Source organism: Mustela lutreola, chromosome 1, assembly GCF_030435805.1.
Source record: "Mustela lutreola isolate mMusLut2 chromosome 1, mMusLut2.pri, whole genome shotgun sequence".
NCBI lineage: Eukaryota > Metazoa > Chordata > Mammalia > Carnivora > Mustelidae > Mustela > Mustela lutreola.
The window spans coordinates 193,546,808-193,564,403 of record NC_081290.1 but is presented as its reverse complement, the minus strand read 5'-3'; the positions used below and the strand labels follow the sequence as shown (position 1 = coordinate 193,564,403).

The window sequence follows — 17,596 nt, the reverse complement described above, 5'->3', positions numbered from 1 at the left end:
GTGTCATGTCACCTCCAACGTGTTGGGACATTTAATAGAGTTGAAAGCCAGTGGTTGTAGTAGAAAGAAAGGCAACCAACACAGCGAGTCAAACCTTCAGTCCTGATTTTATCTAATGGAGTATGCAATTAAAAAAAAAAAAATCCATGGTTCCCTGAGTGGAAATGTTTTGGATATATTAATTGAATTACAGCACCGTAAGCCATTGATGGCTTTGATTTTTGCTCTTAAGGATTAGTGGAATGAGGGGCGTCTGGGTGGCTCCGCCTGTTAAGCATCTGCCTTCCGCTCAGGTCATGATCCCAGGGCCCTGGGATCCACCAGCCCAGTGGGAACCCTGCTTCTCCCTCTCCTTCTGCCTACAACTCTGCCTACTTGCACTCTTGCTCTCTCTGTCAAATAAATTAAATCTTGAAAAAAACAAAACTGTGGAATAATTCCCCTGATTCTTCAAAGAGGAGCAAGGGATAGGGCATTTGTTTTACTCAGCCGCATGGTTAGAATGACGTCATCGTCTCAAAGGAAAGGATCTCCAGCCATTGCAAACAAAGGCACATTCCAGGCCAGTAGTGCTGGGAGGAGATTAATCAGTAGCACTTACATACCTGTTCCGGGAGATTGTCCCCCCTTTTTTTATTGTGAAGTTGAAGATAAGAATCTGTTTTAGGAGTAGGTAATCCCAAAGTCAGCTTGTTTTTTTCCACGAAATATTGTTTGGACTTCCTTTGCCGACGGCCACGTGATCCTGGCAGGAAAACCTCATGATGTGAACTTGAACTCTTCAAGTAACGAGAGAGGTTGCTGGATTTTTCCGCCAGGTCACTGTCGCTCAGCTCTGAAAATGGCTGGCTGCGGTGGGCGCCCCGATCATAGTTTGGGCTTAAAAATTCACTGCCGAGTAAGGAGGCAACACTCTGGGGGCTACTCTTGGGTTCACCTTTCTCCTCGGAGAGTTCCATCGACGTCTCCTTGGAAGGGTACAGGGGATCCGGAATCAGATTTTCGGAAGAGCTGTCTACAGACTCTGGCAATGTGTCCATAGTCAACAACTTCCTCTCCTCTTTCTTGCTCTTCCAGTTTGGGTCATATCGGAGGTCTGAATATTTGTCTTCTACTGGTTGTTGGCTGCCCAAAGCAGAAAGGAAATGTCAAGTCCTTAATTAAAACAAATTTGCATGTTATGTTTAATTATCTTAGTTGAATCTTTCTCCTATAATTTTCCTTTTACTACCTACGTATTGAAGACCTAACTGAGGCTCAATTTGGGTTTATGGAGTACACATAAGGGCAAAAAGGTTTTAATTATTCATTCATTAAATTAGGGAATAAAAATGGGGGATATGTCATTTATGAATGCCTGAAAACCGCTGAAAATCATATGCCAGTGAATCGCTGTGGTTCAAGTGGAGCTATGACTTATGCACACCTTGAACACTTGAACTAGCGAAGATAAACCTGATTTCTCATTTTGGCCAGTGACACATCCATTTGGGTGCTTATCTGGGAAGAAAATGCCGTTATTGCCTGGATGAATGTTTCCTCCATCTGCCCCTCCTGTGAGGGGAAGCAAGATTGATCTTAACTGAATTCCTACCTAGGTTCTTCCTTTAAAGGATTTTGCTTCTCATCTTGTCTTTGTAGATTTCCATGCATATGCTGAAGAACGAACCCCAATGTTTAGAATCAGACGGTGGCTCACAGAAAAGTTCTTAGTTTGTATTCTGTGGGTTTGTCACATGGATGCACACAAAACAGAACACAGGTCGGCTGTAGGACGGCCCTACTTCAGCAAAAGGTTAAACATATGGTCTCACCATAGGGATGCGGGCTAGTCCCTAATCAGGGCATATGATCCCAAGTAAAGTCTTCCCTTTTCCTCATGACGGTCTCAATTTGTAAAGCACCACCTGGTCTTAACCAAAAAAAGAAAAAAAAATGCTGGTAATATGGCATGTTTAATGGCCCCTTTCATCTTCAGAAGCTAAATGGGAGAGATTTTCCTTCCCTGAGTATAGTAGATGCAATCCTCTAATCAAAAAGAAAATGTAAATCACCTAGGCTTTTTATGCTACTTGATATTCCCGTTTACAGAGGACATAATTTTATTCTGGGTAAACAAGCGAATGGTGCCCCGGCTACTGATTTACTTCTCTTAATGTGGCCCTGGATGTCTTTTGATTTGAGGTAAAGCAAAAATTAGAGTGAGAAGACAAAACTCCTATGTCTTGCTAAACTGTCATTTTGAATTAAGATGGAGAACTTCTTGGGACACCTGGGTGGCTTGGTCAGTTAAGTGTCTGTTTTTGGCTCAGGTCATGATCCCAGAGTCCTTGGATGGAGTCCTATGTGGGGCTCCTTGCTCAGTGGGGAGCCTGCTTCTCCCTCTCCCTCTGCCGATCCCCATGCTTGTGTATGCTTTCTCTCTCTGACAAATAAATAAGTAAAATCTAAAAAAAAAAAAAAAAAGGAAAGAAAGAAAGAAAAGATGGAGGACTTCTTGGAGTAGGCTGCTCTGCTTTCTCTACCAAGGGAAGAAAAATGATATTCTCTTCCATCAAAATGCCTGAATGGAGATGGTGCACATTTGTTGGGAAGTTGAATATCAAATTATGCAACTCACCCCATGTCCTAAGCATCATGGGTTACCTGCCTCTGGGTTTTTTGAGGAGGAGGTGTCTCCTGTGTGATGTCTTATGAACTCACACTGTGTTTTAGCCTTGTCTGGAGAGCCTTTGCTCTCTAGGTCTCATTGGGCATAGAGTGGGGACATGGAGAGGTCCAACAGGGCACAGTCTGGACTTGGGACTAGACAGACCTGGGCTCAAGTTCTGGGTCTGTCATTATCTGTGCATGAAATTATGCCATCTCTGAGCCAGTTTTTCTTGTCTGTAAGTAGCAATTATATTCTGGTTACTTCTCAGGATTGCATAAACATCAGAATGAGACAATGTATCTTAATGTTCTGTATTTGTGCTTATTTTGCCTTTCACTATGCTAACTTTGGCTCTTTACCTAGTTACAGTTCTGGGCAGCAGGGTCTGAGTCTTCCTCCTTCCCTAATCTCTACCTGAAGTACTCAAGCCTGTGCTCTGGACAGAGGAGTGAATGAGTATTTCTCAAATAACTGAGCCTCTAAAATTACTTGAGTCAACACAAATGTAGTATCAGATATCAATTTTTAAAAACCAATAGTAGTCAATTAGAATATACACATGCAGAAAAGCTTCTTGCAAATTAGTGAATGATTTTTGGGCCTATCATGTGATGATTTAAACATAAGCGTGATTGTTTAGGTGGGAAAGAACAGATTAAGGGGTACCTTGATTCCATCTTGGAGTAAGTAAAGATATGAATTTTTTTTTAAAGATTTATTTATTTGACAGAGATCACAAGTAGGCAGAGAGGCAGGCAGAGAGAAATGGGGAAGCAGGCTCCCCGCTGAGCAGAGAGTCCGATGTGATGCGGGGTCTCCATCCCAGGACCCTGAGATCATGACCTGAGCCGAAGGCAAGAGGCTTAACCCACTGAGCCACCCAGGCACTTTTAAATGTGATGCTTTTAAAGAACAGATTCTGAATGGATAAAAGGAGGGTTGAGGAGAGCTTAGGGAGAAGCAGAGGTAAGATCCTGAAGGACTCTGTAAACTCTGTGAAGGAATTTGGCTTACCTATATTAACTTGAGAGTCTGGCTCTGAGCAAAAATAATTAGAGAGCAAAGATGTTAGTAAGATCTAAATACTTCTGGAGAGCCCAGGTGATGAGTTTTTGGAAGGGATTATCTACAGAGGCATTTTTGTTTGCTTGTTTTTTGTGAAGTTTTAGGATAGCTAGCCTTCTTTGCACTCTTAAAGCAGGGGTTGGTACTCTTTGAAAGTGAGTATCCAGGGGCGTTTGGGTGGCTCAGCTGCCTGACCTTCAGCTCAGGTCATAATCCCAGGGTCCTGGGATTGAGTTACCGTGTGAAAAGGTGCAATTCATTAACTTCTCTGTGCCTTAGCTTGCGCGTCAGTGAAATGGGATAACAGTACCTATCTCAGGGTGCCATTGAGAGGATTACGTGAATGAATACATACGAATGCTTACATATCCATGACACAGAGTAAGTACTCCGTGAGGGTTGGCTAGCTAGGACCACCTCTGCCCACGAGCTCCATGGCCAGTCCTTGCCCTGTGTTACATTCAGTCACCATGACACGACGCATGTTGTGTTGTGCATTGTGCTTCCTGTGGGTGGATCTCAAGGGATTGTTCTCTCCCTGGGGCTCAAGTTATTTCCAGGGCACGGAGCTGTGTTGTGATGCACTCAGGGGCACCTTTGTGGCTTGAAGGAACTAACTATCTTCAAAAATCTGATTTTCTTTACCACGCCTTAGGCACTTGTAGATGACCTGTTTGAACTATAGTTTAGGAAATGCGACTAAGAAATTTCAGCCACATGATGAAATATTTTAAGAACCTGCTGAGTGCTGATGGGAGAATTAAATGACTTTAGATCTTCAGAAAGAACTGTAATTTCTGGGGCACCTGGGTGGCTCGGTGGGTTAAGCCTCTGCCTTCAGCTCAGGTCATGGTCTCAGGGTTCTGGGATCTAGCCCCGCATCAGGCTCTCTGCTCAGCAGGGAGCCTGCTTCCCTTCCTCTCTCTCTCTGCCTGCCTCTCTGCCTACTTGTGATCTCTGTCTGTCAAATAAATAAATAAAATTAAAAAGAAAAAAAAAAAGAAATGTAATTTCTGGTCTCAACATATCGCCATTCTTAAATGCCCCTAGAGGTATACTACACATTGCAGAAGCACTGGTGTCTTAAGTGGAACCCAAGCAATACAAAGGCTTTGGGAACATATCAGAAAAAAAAAAAAAAAAAAAAAAAAGATGAATTGTTTTGATTGAGAAGAATGTTTCTGAACCAAACGTGGGAAGAGAAACTCTAATAATGTGTCCAGAAGAAATCTGAATCTGAAAATGTGGCTTTTCTAAGAGCTTTAATTACACTGCCCCATTTACACTGCAATGACAGTCTCCAAGTATTCCCTCCGTCCCCTTTCTAGATGGAAACTCTATGTCGAAACAAATGTTTTGCAAAATCATGAGCACGGGAGGCTGTAATACTTCACAGAAACAAATCTAATGTTTGAAATAGAACATTGATACTGAAGAACCCCATTGTGCTGAGCTTGTGTGCTAAGAAGCTCAATTAGGTTTCGTGGTCCAGGTCAACACAGTGGAACAAAATGAGTATGAAGTGCTCCTTCATCAGTAATCATCTGCACACAAAACACACACTTCTCTTCCTCCCCATTTGATAGAAAGGTTACACAGACAATGCATGCACAACTCTTTTGTTGCTGTTCAGACAACAGATGCCGGGTCCCCTCTTCAGATGCCTAGGTGAGACCTGGATGCAGAGAGGAAGGGGAGGTGGTCTCGCAAGCATACGCCATGATATTTGCAGGCTTTAATGGACCATATCTGAGTACTCACTGTACTCAAGTTCAAGCAAAATAAAATCAAATCTCCATTTAATGAAGAGCCTCATATTTAGTGTAGCATTCAATCAAAAAATTACTAAAATTAGAGCATGTTTCTAGTACAATTAACATACTTTGCACTCATAATAAAATATTCAATAACTGGCCATTTTGCCTGTTGAGGAGGTGAATAAAAGCCCTGCTATTAATCATTTAGCTGTTATTTATTTGCCACTTTATTTTAAGTAGGCAGTTAAATGGAAACTGCACATGTTATTATTGATTTAGGTTTAATTTAATCCTTTTAAACAGAACAATTATTCCCAATTTATATGCCATTAAATCTTTTATGCATATGAACTGCAAATTCAATTTTTGCCTAAGTGTAAAGTTTTTAAAGCTTCTTTAAGGAACTATAAACTGACAGTTATTTCCAAGGATTTCTGAATCCTAGGCTCCTCTTAATCTTTTTATCAATGGCTTTTAAGTAAATCAAATGAAATAAATCCAAAGGATTAAAAAAAACAACTTTTGCAAGCACAAAAGAAAATGGTCCCATAAACACGCTGATGCACTTCAAGTAGGTTGTTTACCATGCAAGAAATTTCATTTAATGTAGGCATCCTGCTTACAAAAAATTAAGCATTTTAATTGGAAAAAAGTTGCTTTAATGAACCAAAGGCCAGACTGTCTACAGAAGCACACTCAAAAGCAGAAGTGCCGATTGTTACCTAGTGAACATAATTTACAGCAGTTATATAATTTGGATAATTCCAACCAGAGTCCCTTCTTTGTCTCTGACAACAGATTTATGGCTGCAAAATAACCAGATATTTGCCCCGCGTTCTTATAAGTACCAGCCTTGATTCAAGGACAGTCTGGGAGGTGAATGAAAACAAATGATCTAAAGAACACGGGGTCATAATTGGGATGTAAAATTCTCGTACCTCACTTCTCTTATGTGAAACAAAGCCTGAGTCTTCACAGGGGAAATGATGTATGACCCAGTATTTAGAAACACAATTCCTCGCATTCAGGGAGAGTTTACAGTGCTCACGCCAAGAATTTTCCATGGCCCTCTTGGATGTCCTTTTCATTCTCCAGAAATAGCGGCTAAGAAGCCTTGGATTTATGAAATTTGTAGGTGTTTACGCTCTCTGTAGATAGAATTTCCTGTCTTTTATTTGTTTTGTTGTATTATTTGTCAAAGATTTATTTGTTTATCCAGAGAGAGAGGACTGAAAGAGCCAGGGTGGGTGGGGGAGGGGGAGAGGGGAAGTGGAAAAAAAAAAAATATCTCAAGCCGGCTCCCCGCTGAGCATGGACTCTCTGCAGGGCTCAATCTCAGGACCCTGAGGGCGTGACCCGAGCAGAAATCAAGAGTTGGATGCTTAACCCACTGAGCCACCTAGGCACCCCATCGAATTTCCTGTCTTCTAAGTGTCTGATATTGACAGCATTGTAATTGCAAGGAAGCTGTGTGTCATGAAAAAGGCAATGGAAAGACCGGCCTTGAAACGTGGGTCCCAGTCCAGATTTGGCACTGCCCGGCTGTGGGTACTTGAGTGAATCTCTTCCCCTCCTGCGGACAGTAAGGAGAAGAGGCTGTGCTTTATGAGCCCGGCAGCTCTGAGGACCCGTAGTGTTATTCACTGGATTGCAACCATCATGCAAAATTCAGCGATGGTATATAAGCATTGGAAAAAGCACTCATTTTACATTCGGTAGATTAAACATGTAGAATAATTAAAGCTCTCTATATTTTCACAATTGCCGGGGAGTAGAAATAATACAGTTAAGGTCAGGAATTAAACTAGTCCTTTACTAACTTGCTTACAAGCCTCTTAATCATCTTGATAACCTCACAGGATTGTAGGCGAGGTGACTTAATACTTTGGCGGTTTTCAAACTCACCGATTATTTACTAATTTAGCACCGAAAGCCTCCCGATTTTGAAATAAGCTAGAAAGGAACTCGTGGTTGTCTCTGAGGGCATTACACCCCAAGCCACTGCAGTGTTAGCATTTCTGGCGGGGCCTCTGCCTTTAACAGACACAAGCTATGCCCACGCACATACTTGACTTCCGTCCCTGCCCGCTCATCTGTTGTGATGGCACCATGCCTGCCCTGGGACAGCACCGGGGCTTAAGGACGGTAGCGTTTGCGAGCGGATGGTTGCAAAGACAACAGAAATGATGCATGCCTGCGACGGAAAGTCACTTCTCCCGTATAACCATTCCCAAGTGATCAGAAATAACTCAAATGCTGTAGCCATCCCTAAAATATTGTGTGAAGGATGTAGTGTAATGTACATGAAGTGCAGGTCTGCACTTCAGGGCCTTAAATTGAAAATCTATCTTGGAAAGTCCATAAACATCAACATGGATGAATGTTTCTAGATACGGACAGGGATGCATGTGGGCTCCTGGGAACTCCCACAGTGTTCTTAGCCATCCTAGAATGTTAAACATGCCCTCGGGTATCCTCTTTACTCTCCTAACCAGCACAAACAACAACAAGAAAACAAACACACTCTACAGCACGTGTGCGGGAAAAGTCTGCAGTCAGTTTCCCAGTCTCCGCGTGTTCTACGGAACAGTCTGGAAAACATGTGGGGAAATGAAAAGGCTGAGTTTTGGTCTTTACTCAGTCTCTCTTTACTCACTCGCTGTTTCGGTTCCCCAGTATTGCTGTTTGAACCCTTTCTCTGATTCTTGTATTTATTAATCAGAAATAATATATATAAAAGCATTTGGGAGAAAGATCCTAGACCACCACAACACAATAAAAATGTAGATTATTGGGACACCTGGGTGGCTCAGTTGGTTAAGCAACTGCCTTCGGCTCAGGTCATGATCCCAGCGTCCTGGGATGGAGTCCCACATCCGGCTCCTTGCTCGGCAGGGAGCCTGCTTCTCCCTCTGCCTCTGCCTGCCATTCTGTCTGCCTGTGCTCGCTCTCTCTCCCTCTCTCTCTGACAAATAAATAATCTACATTTTTTTTAAAGATTTTATTTATTATTACGGAGTCCCTTTCTTATTTTTAGACAATTCTGGGCATAAAAAGTTAAGAACTGCTCATTTTGCCTTCTCTCCTGCCCAGTAATTTCTCTCACAAGGTGGTTCGTTAGAATATGGGATCTTTGGTGAAGACTATCATTCTCAAATGATGTGAAAGACCTCTACAGACCTTAATGAATGAAAACATCTCTCTTCCCCAGGAGAGGTCCCGAGGAATACCGGAGACTATGACCCGGCTGCCCAAAGCAAAATACAATTAATGTTGGTTTATTCCAAAGGCACAGTATCTTTGAAAAACTTTTATTACTTTACTAAAATGTGTGATTTTCCATGTATATTTACTCTGGGCTCAGTTGAGTCCATATCGAAGTTGTTACAGCTTTAATTTCTGCTAGATCATAAAACTGAATCCTTTATCAGATCAGCCCTGATCACCTATCTAGATAACTTATAATCAGAGGCTCAGGCTTTGGTTAGGGGAGCACTTCTTCAGTTCAATTCCTGGCTCTGCCCCTTGGTAACTACATACACCTACACAGCTGTCAGAGACTTGGTTCCTTATCTGCAAAATGGGGGTAATAATGCATAAGAGGCTCTTGCGAGGATAAATACAGTAGTGTATATAATGCAACTAGATCTATAAATGGTAGCTAATTATATATAAATATTGTTATTAAACACGTATACTAGGTACTGTACTGCTGCCCTCTAATTTTTTTTAATCATATAAGGTTTCAGAGGCCCCAGGACTGAAGAAGTTATTTCCAGTGCTCGAGGAATTACATTGATCTCTTTCTTTGCCAGCGCCGAGTGTCCTAAGGCTAGCTGTGGAGTGGGGTTTAAGGATTATCACGTGGAGATCCTCTCTCCACTCTTGATTCATTCACTGTAGTCAATGCCGCTCCAATTTCCATTAAGTAAAAGGTTTTCTCTAATCCATATACATTGAACTGGGGCTTGACTTTGGTGAGCTACAAGAGAGTAATTGCTTTGAGGAGGTTCTAGTAACATCAAAACAGAAGAGAAGGGCTCAAGTGATTTGTCAGGCAGCTTTTAAAATTGTTGTTTATAACAGCAAGAAGAAAGAGATTTTTCATGGTTTTAAGGCAAGGCTTTGACTAATTTTTTTTTTTTTTAGAACTACAATTCCCAGAATGCCATCTACCTTATAAAAATGAAAGCTTACTTGAATTTCACATGGAGAGTCTGAGATCGATTTGTCTGTTTCACGGCTAGTGCACTACTCAGAGCCAAGCAACAGTATATGTAGAAAACGTTTCCAGGACTTAAGTGAAAGAAGCCAATAACTAAACTAGCCGGAATAATATTTTTGAGACCGTATTTGGCTTAATGCTTCAGTTGTGTTTTCCTTTGTAGTGGGGAACTGCTCCTCCTAATGTTCGATGTCTCAAGCACTATTCTGCTGCCCAATAATTACTACGGCTAAAAGCCAGTCTAACCCTGAGGATGATCGTCTGTTGTTGAAGATTTCTAAAGCAAATTAGTCTAGGGAAAACAGCAATATTTACAGATCTCTGAATCAGAAGACAAAGACCTGAACCATAATTTTGATTTCTATAAGTATTTTCCTTTATTTTGAAATATACTGAGTGGTATTTACATGGTCCTTGGGTAAAAAGCCAGGGGTAAAGGCTGCTACCTGAGCACTGGACTCAAAGAGGAAAAACTCAACTGTCAGGAAATGAGGTCCCTCCATGGGTCCTTGCCTTGGTTTCTCCAGAATGCCTAACTACTGCAAAACCTCCTTCCTCTCCCCTCGTTTCTGGAAAAAGGAAAAAAAAACAAAAACAAAACCAAAAACAACCCAGCAGCGAAACTACTACCATTTATTGCCTAGGAGGTTCTGACTCTCTTATATCAGAGCTATGATAAAAACACGGCTTAGGGCATCGAGTCAGACTGCATGAGTTCCCTACTCCACCCCTCCATCCACGTAATAAATGGGTATAAATAGAACCCCTTAAAGCCTCATGTGTAGCCTTTAACATGGGGATCACTACAGTGTCTCCCAACAGGGTTGCCATATGAATTAAATGAGATAATACACAAAGACTGTTTAGCATAGGGATGGGCTCATGCTAATCAGTTTATCGATGCCAGCTATCATTATGAGCACCTTAAAGTGACCTTTGGCTTCTCTTCTTCCTTCAGCCACCATATCTGATCTGTCAATAAGCCTGTCAGTTCATATACTCATTCTCCCTCCCCCGCCCCCATATATTGTCTATGCAGCCAATGAATAAAAGATTGCTAAGAAGGATACACACCCACGCAGGAGAACATATTGGTTATCTCTAAGGAGGTAGATGGGGGGGCGGTTTGAGAAGGGGAACAAGGAAGTTTTATCGTTGATGTTTTATGTCTATAAAAAATATATCTGAAGGGCGCCTGGGTGATGCAGTCAGTTAAGTGTCCAACCCTTGGTTTCGGCTCAGGTCATGATCTCAGGGTCCTGGGATTGAGCCCCACGTTGGGCTCTGCGATCGGTGCAGAATCTGCTTGAGTTTCTTTCCCTCTCCCTCTGACCCCTCACTCATGTGTGCATTCTCTCTAAAATAAATTAATTAAAAAATACACATCTGAAACAAATATGGCAGTTAGGGTTATATGGTATTTTTCTGGTGTTTCTTTTCTTTTCTTTTTTCTTTTTTTTTTTTTTGGTGCAAAATGGTTGTACTTTTCTTTAGGTTAAAATGTTGTCACCATTTAACCAACATCAACAACAAAATCACAAACGTCCTCCCCCAGCACTGTAGTCACTGTTCAACAAGTTACCTGATCTCTGTTTGCCTCATTGTCCTTATCTGTAAAATGGGAAGACCAGCGTTTTTCTGGCAGGAAGAATTAAATGAAATTATGGATGGGCCTTTAAAAAGAGATACTGTTGTCTTGGTTGTAATTGTGATTACCATCTGGTAGTTTCTTAGTCCGTCGTCAGTTTACTCTCTAATTCAGAATGCCCTGGCTTGCAGGATAATCTTCCTCAGACACAGCTAACTCTCTTAGGTCTCCCCCAAGAGCCTGTATTCTCTCTCCCTGCTGTAGCAGGGGAGGCCATCTGACTGATGCTTCCCTGAGCCCCTCTGCCTCCCCCAGCGCTGGGGTGGTTCCTTGTTCAGGCCGCCTACCATTTGCACTGTACTTCGAGATCCTTAAGAAGCAAGTGAGCTTGATTCTACCCGATAATGTTGCAGTGGAAGAAATAAGGAGGGAAAGCAGAAAGGAAGAAAAAGACTCAGGGTTGGGCTCCAATTCTGGTTCCCGCAGGTGCCCTTGCTGGGACTGTCTTGCTGAGACAGGTTGTAGGTTCTGTGTTAAATGCCCTGTCTGGGGTGTGGGCTGGTTGCACACACGAGGCCCCTACATCAGGCCCCTTACGTAGTCCTCTTTCCCTACGCTCAGAACAAATCCTCTGCCATCAAGTGGGGCTTGAATGTGTCACATGTTCACTCTAATTTGATTCTTGTTTCCAAATTTTATCTTCTCTCCAAAAACCTGCCTGCCCAAGTTCTAGGCCTTCTAAGAAACTTTCCTCAATATATTTTACCCATTTAAAAAACAAAACTGGGCGCCTGGGTGGCTCAGTGGGTTAAGCCTCTGCCTTCAGCTCAGGTCATAGTCTCAGGGTCCTGGGGTCGAGTCCCGCATAGGGCTCTCTGCTCAGCAGGGAACCTGCTTCTTCCTCTCTCTCTCTCTCTCTGCCTGCCTCTCTGCCTACTTGTGATCTTTGTCTGCCAAATAAATAAATAAAAATATTAATAAAAACTTCCAACACTTATTTTAAAAACAAACTAATACATCTATAACGTATAAAGTGCTAGTCACTGTTCTACATTGCATATATATTCATTTATTTTAGCTTCAAAACTCTGTGAAGTAACTAGTGTCATCCCATTTGAGTGATGAGGGAACTGAGGCACAGAGAGATTAACTGGACTTGGCCAACTTACACAGCTAGTACATGGCAGAACTTGAACCCAGATGGTCTGCTTCAGAATACATACTTTGTCGCCCCAGGAAAACCTCTTTCTAACAATAGCTTTAACTTCTTCCTTGCTGTGTCGTATAGTTTTTTCATTAAAACTGAGTAATCCACTACTTTATATTCTCTTATATTATTTGCTCACTCATAGCATTATGTTAACACCCTATAAATACCGATTATTAGAAATTAAATCCTTACACGATATGTAAGCCCCGGGAGGTAGACCTTCATAAACTCGGGTAGGACTGCACTCCCAAAATGTACTCACTGACACAGATAGCAGTCCTGGGAGATGGACAGGCCAGATCAATGACAGGTGAGAAAAGTGAGCCACAAAAGAGTTAAGTGACCTATTCCAAATTATACACCGAACAGCAATGTCTGGACCCAATCGACACCACCTGATTCCAAGTTATGGCATTTTTCTGTAGCAGGCTTTCTGGAATTTCTCCAAGGTCAGGTCATAGCAGTGGAGACCCCTAGAATATGGACAGGAGCAAGGAGCGGAAGGAGTGCATACGCCCTTATTCATGCCTCATCTTTTGCATTTTTTTAAAGGATTTTATTTATTTATTTGACAGATCACCAGTAGGCAGAGAGGCAGGCAGAGAGAGAGGGGGCGGGGGGGGGGGAGCAGGCTCCCCACTGAGCAGAGAGCCTGATGCAGCTGGATCCCAGGACCCCAGGATCATGACCTGAGCTGAAGGCAGAGGCTTAACCCACTGAGCCACCCAGACGCCCCTTTTGCATATTTTTTATTTAAAAAAGGACGTGGCAAAAATCCTGGCTTAAGCTGTCCTTAGTTGATTGGGACCTGTCCCACATACATTACAAGGAGTTCATTACCATAGCTTGTCCTCACTGTCGCTTGTGATCTACCAGTGATGACCTGACAATACACTTCAGGACCCACTGTTCTCGTATACAAGCCAGTTCCTTACCTGTTGTCCATGCCATTGCTCCGGGGGTGGAGGTTTTCTCTGCCATTCTTCCGCGCTACTTTTCTGCTTGCCTCCTCTTCCGTCTCACTCAGACTTTCCTCCTCTAAGCTGTCCGGTTCCATATTGTTGTCCCGGATTTGGTCTTCAAGCTGGGACTTAGTCTCTTGAGTGAAGCTTCCCGAATCAGATTCCAAGGAGTCTTTTGAAATCAGATGTAAGCCCTTCTGAAAAGGTGGCTCTGTGGACCGGATCTTTAAGTTGGTATGATGAACAGGAGATTGAATTGAGAGCTTGGGAATTAATTTACTATGACTCATCTTGGAAACATACCAATGTGAATATGAACACAGATATTCTTGATGATAGGAGCAGTTGGCTTGAATATTTAAAGTTGTGGTTTACAAAGGCATTACCTAAAAAAAAAAAAAATTGTATTTATGTCACTTTGTGACTACTGAATTCTCTTTAATTTCAATGTTAATTAAACATTTAAGTGAGCAGAACCCTGTTACATTATCTGCAGCCTTTTGTATGTACGCTTTTGTATGAGGAAGGTCTATTGGAAAACCTATTGTGTTTTTTTCTCTACAGAAACACATCTGATGTGGAGTTCATAAACAACCTGAGTAATCAAATACAGCTTTATTGAGGAAATCAAATGGTTGGATTCCTTTTTCTACCTTCCAAGGTCCTATTACACACAAGCCTAGATAAAGCTAAATGGTTAATTACGGAGGGTACTTCGATGGCTTTATTTCAAATACCCAGGGCACCAACATAAATATGCCACATTATTGAGTATTCATGAATAGAGTAAAACAGATTTCAGTTCTAGCTTTGAAAAGCAAAGGAGAGAGTGGGGAAGAGAGTGGTTTCCATAGTTGGAGCTGTAAAGAGGGAAGCTGTTTTATGCCTAGATCTATATTGGCTGGTTTCATCATTTAGAAGACATTTTGGATCCCTGGTTGCCACCAGATAGGAATGAGTAATTTAGGTGGACATTACGTGGACATTAATATCAGCTTAATCTCTGTGTGTGTGTGTGGGCGTGCACGCTCAGTGATTACAACTGTCTAATGCAAAATTTGGAGGCTTTGTGAATTGTGAATGCCACTAAGTGATTCGTAGCAGAGGCTGAATGTCTGCCTACCTGAAAAGGATATTGTCCTTGAGAATATTGGGTGGGTGGAAGATTGGCCAGAGTAACAGCTAGGGTCCCTTCTAACTCTCTCTAAGTGTGTGATTCTAAGTGCGCCTTCCTTGTTTCAGAGGGCTGTCATGAAGACCCATGAGATGGTTTATGGAAAGGGTGCTCTAAGTTCGTATCAGATTGAAAGGAGATGATGATTTTGGATTGTGCTTCCTTTCATCTCTCCCCGGCATTTCTATTTTGCTCAGTCTTCTATCTCACTGCCTTTGTGCCATTTTTTTTTCCCTCGTAGGCCAGACAACTGAAACTTTTTACCGTCCAAGATTCCTATAACATTTTCTAAGGGCTTGCTCCTGTTCTTTTGGCAAATGCTGGCTTTAATTAGATAACATGAACTTATTCCTATTCCTTGCACTGTTAGTAATGTTGACCTCATTGCTAACACCATCAAACACCTTAGAGGAAAGTGCCTTAACAAACAAGCCAGACAAAAGGTAGCATTCAGATTTAAATGCATACAAAGTAGTTTTCTTATGAATTTGAAGTTCCCCAAGTTGGCATTATACATATAAATAATATATTATTGTTTAACCATACACACTGCTTTGCTGTATCATCTTATTTTAAAAATACATAGTGTGCCCTGTCTTATTATTTTAATATTGACAAGTAGATGAACTCTTGCTTTTTAGGGAGTCTTTAGAAAGCAGTAAATCCACCAAGTACTAACTAGCATTTAACAGAAACAGTTTGTATAAACATCTGTAAGAGTTTTACTGGATGAGTTTAAGTCACTGTACTTGGGATTATTAAAGAAAAAACTTAAAATAGGGACGCCTGGGTGGCTCAGTTGGTTAAGCAGCTGCCTTCGGCTCAGGTCATGATCCCAGTGTCCTGGGATGGAGTCCCACATCCGGTTCCTTGCTCAGCAGGGAGCCTGCTTCTCCCTCTGCCTGCCATTCTGTCTGCCTGCGCTCTCTCTCTCTCTCTCTCTCTCTGATAAATAAATTTAAAAAATCTTTAAAAAAAAAAACTTAAAATAATTATTCTATTTAAATTTGGTATTGCTCATGAAATCAGTCAGTCCTCTCAACTGTTCTCCTTAAATGAGACAGACTAAGATTTCTTAAGTGGTACCAAATTTTTAAAAAGTCCATAGAAGATAATTTTGTTGTAATTAGTGAAATCTGGAATAGTGCAGAGAATACAAAGCCGAACCCTAGCAAAGCTGGGGCTTTGGGAGAGGCCTGATTTTATACAGGCATGAGGTTAAAGAAGGAAAAGCTGGTATCTCCAGTACATTAGCAAGTAGGCATTTTAAATGCAATGAATGTGGCTCCCTAGTGGCACAATTGTTTTTCACTGAAATTTCTGATCGAGAGAGAGGCTAACAGTCTCGTTACAAAAGTAAACAAGGCGGACTGGGGTGTCACCAGTGGTATCCAGGCACTAAGATGCAGCCAGTTCCCTCGGGTTCCCTTCAAGGTCTTGGGTCTCTTCCTCTAGTAGCAGGAGGAACAAATTTCCTTCTGTAGGTGAAAAGGAACCCTGCTCACTCTGGCCAAGATGAAAGGTAGAGAAATAGTTGTCCTATTGTGGAACAGCCCAGAAGCTACCCATAAGGGATGATCGGTTTGTTTTCTCTCTTTTTTCTGATGGACAAAACCTAGCAGCAAAGGCGTTTTAAGATAAGGAGGTGACAGGTGGGGACGGGGGAGGGGTGGTCTGGTGCCCCGGACTGGTCTTTATCAACAGAAGACAGGGCTGCTCTGGGAGTCTGGGCACCAAAGTCTCTCCGGGTGCCGGCCTCTGGGTCCTTGTGCCTGCCTTGCCACGGTCCCGCCTTCCCGCCTGGGCCCCAAAGTTGCGGTTCTCCTGGTCCCGATCCAGTTTCCTCTGGAGATTTCCTGCTGTCCCCCGCCCCCCACCACCCCCAATCCCAGTCCTTCCCATTTCCCTTCCCCGGCGCGCGCACCCTCGTTCAGGAGGCAACGGCCTGTCACCTGCCCAGGGCTCCTCGGCGACCGCGACCCCTGCAGACCGCATCCTGCCGAGCCGCTACAGCCCCGCCCCACCCGCGTGGCAGGTGCTGCCGTGGAGACCGCGGCCAACAGAGCGAGCAGCCTGCCCGGCTCAGGGGGCGGGGCTCGGCTCAGGGGGCGGGGCCAGTGCGGTGGCGTTCTCCGTCCCCCGAAGAGCGGGTGGGACCGGTTGTGAAGACATTGTTGTAGGACCAGGAACTCTGGGCCTGGCTGGTATAGGGCCGTCCTGACTTCCTATGGCTGGAAAGCAAGGAAAGGCAGGCCACGGAGTGGGAGGAGATATTTCCGACAAATACTGCTGGAACAGGCAAAGGATTCCTACAAATTAAGAAGGAAAATCCGGTGAAAGAATGGGTAAATGACTTGGGCAGAAATCCAAATGGCAGATAAATATTTGTTTTTTGATTGAAAAGGTGCTTAATTCATTAATAATCAGAAGAGGCCAACTTAAAACCATCCGGGATATCTATCACTCCATACTCCTCAGATGAGCGTAAGTCAAAATGAGATAGATCCCCCAGGGCAGGGGAGGATGCGGAGCAAGGAACCCTCGTGCGCTACAGATGGGAGTGTGAAGTGGCGAGGCTCCTTTGGAAAATAGTTGGAGGTTAGCTGGGATGTACGTATCCTGTGATAAACCAATATTACTTATAGGTACCTACCTCTCAAACTTCTGTGCACCCAAACTGAAAACGACTGTCCTTTAACCATAGAACGGTTAATTAAAATGTGTTCTTCCGTCCTCTAGCTTACTGTGTAACAGTGACAATGAATTAAATGCGGCAACAACACAGAGGGACTTTTAAAAGTCTGTCGGACTCCTGGTTTCAGCTCAGGTCGTGATCTCAGAGCTGTGAGATGTGGGGGGCTCCCTGATCACTGAGGAAGTCTGCTTCTGTTTTCTTTCCCTCTCCCTTTGCCTGTCCTCTCTGCTTGCGCTGTCTCTCTGAAATAAAGAAATCTTTTTAAAA

The 17,596-nt window shown here is 42.9% G+C and overlaps 1 protein-coding gene across 5 annotated transcripts in view; it reads right to left on the bottom strand.

Annotated features, from left to right (window-relative positions):
• The window catches only part of JHY (junctional cadherin complex regulator), a 56,051-nt gene extending 39,341 nt beyond the window's left edge, over positions 1-16,710 (bottom strand). For 3 of the 5 annotated variants that reach the window (XM_059183479.1, XM_059183480.1, XM_059183481.1), the window contains exons 1-3: positions 16,559-16,707; positions 13,434-13,846; positions 606-1,125 (exon numbers count right to left, since the gene is read on the bottom strand). In XM_059183479.1, the coding sequence (XP_059039462.1) occupies positions 606-1,125; positions 13,434-13,750 (837 nt within the window). In that variant the 5' untranslated portion in view covers positions 13,751-13,846; positions 16,559-16,707. Of the gene's footprint in view, positions 1-605; positions 1,126-13,433; positions 13,847-16,558 lie in introns of all 5 variants that reach the window. The other 2 variants (XM_059183477.1, XM_059183478.1) reach the window with 2 other exon arrangements.
• Positions 16,711-17,596: the final 886 nt, after the last annotated feature.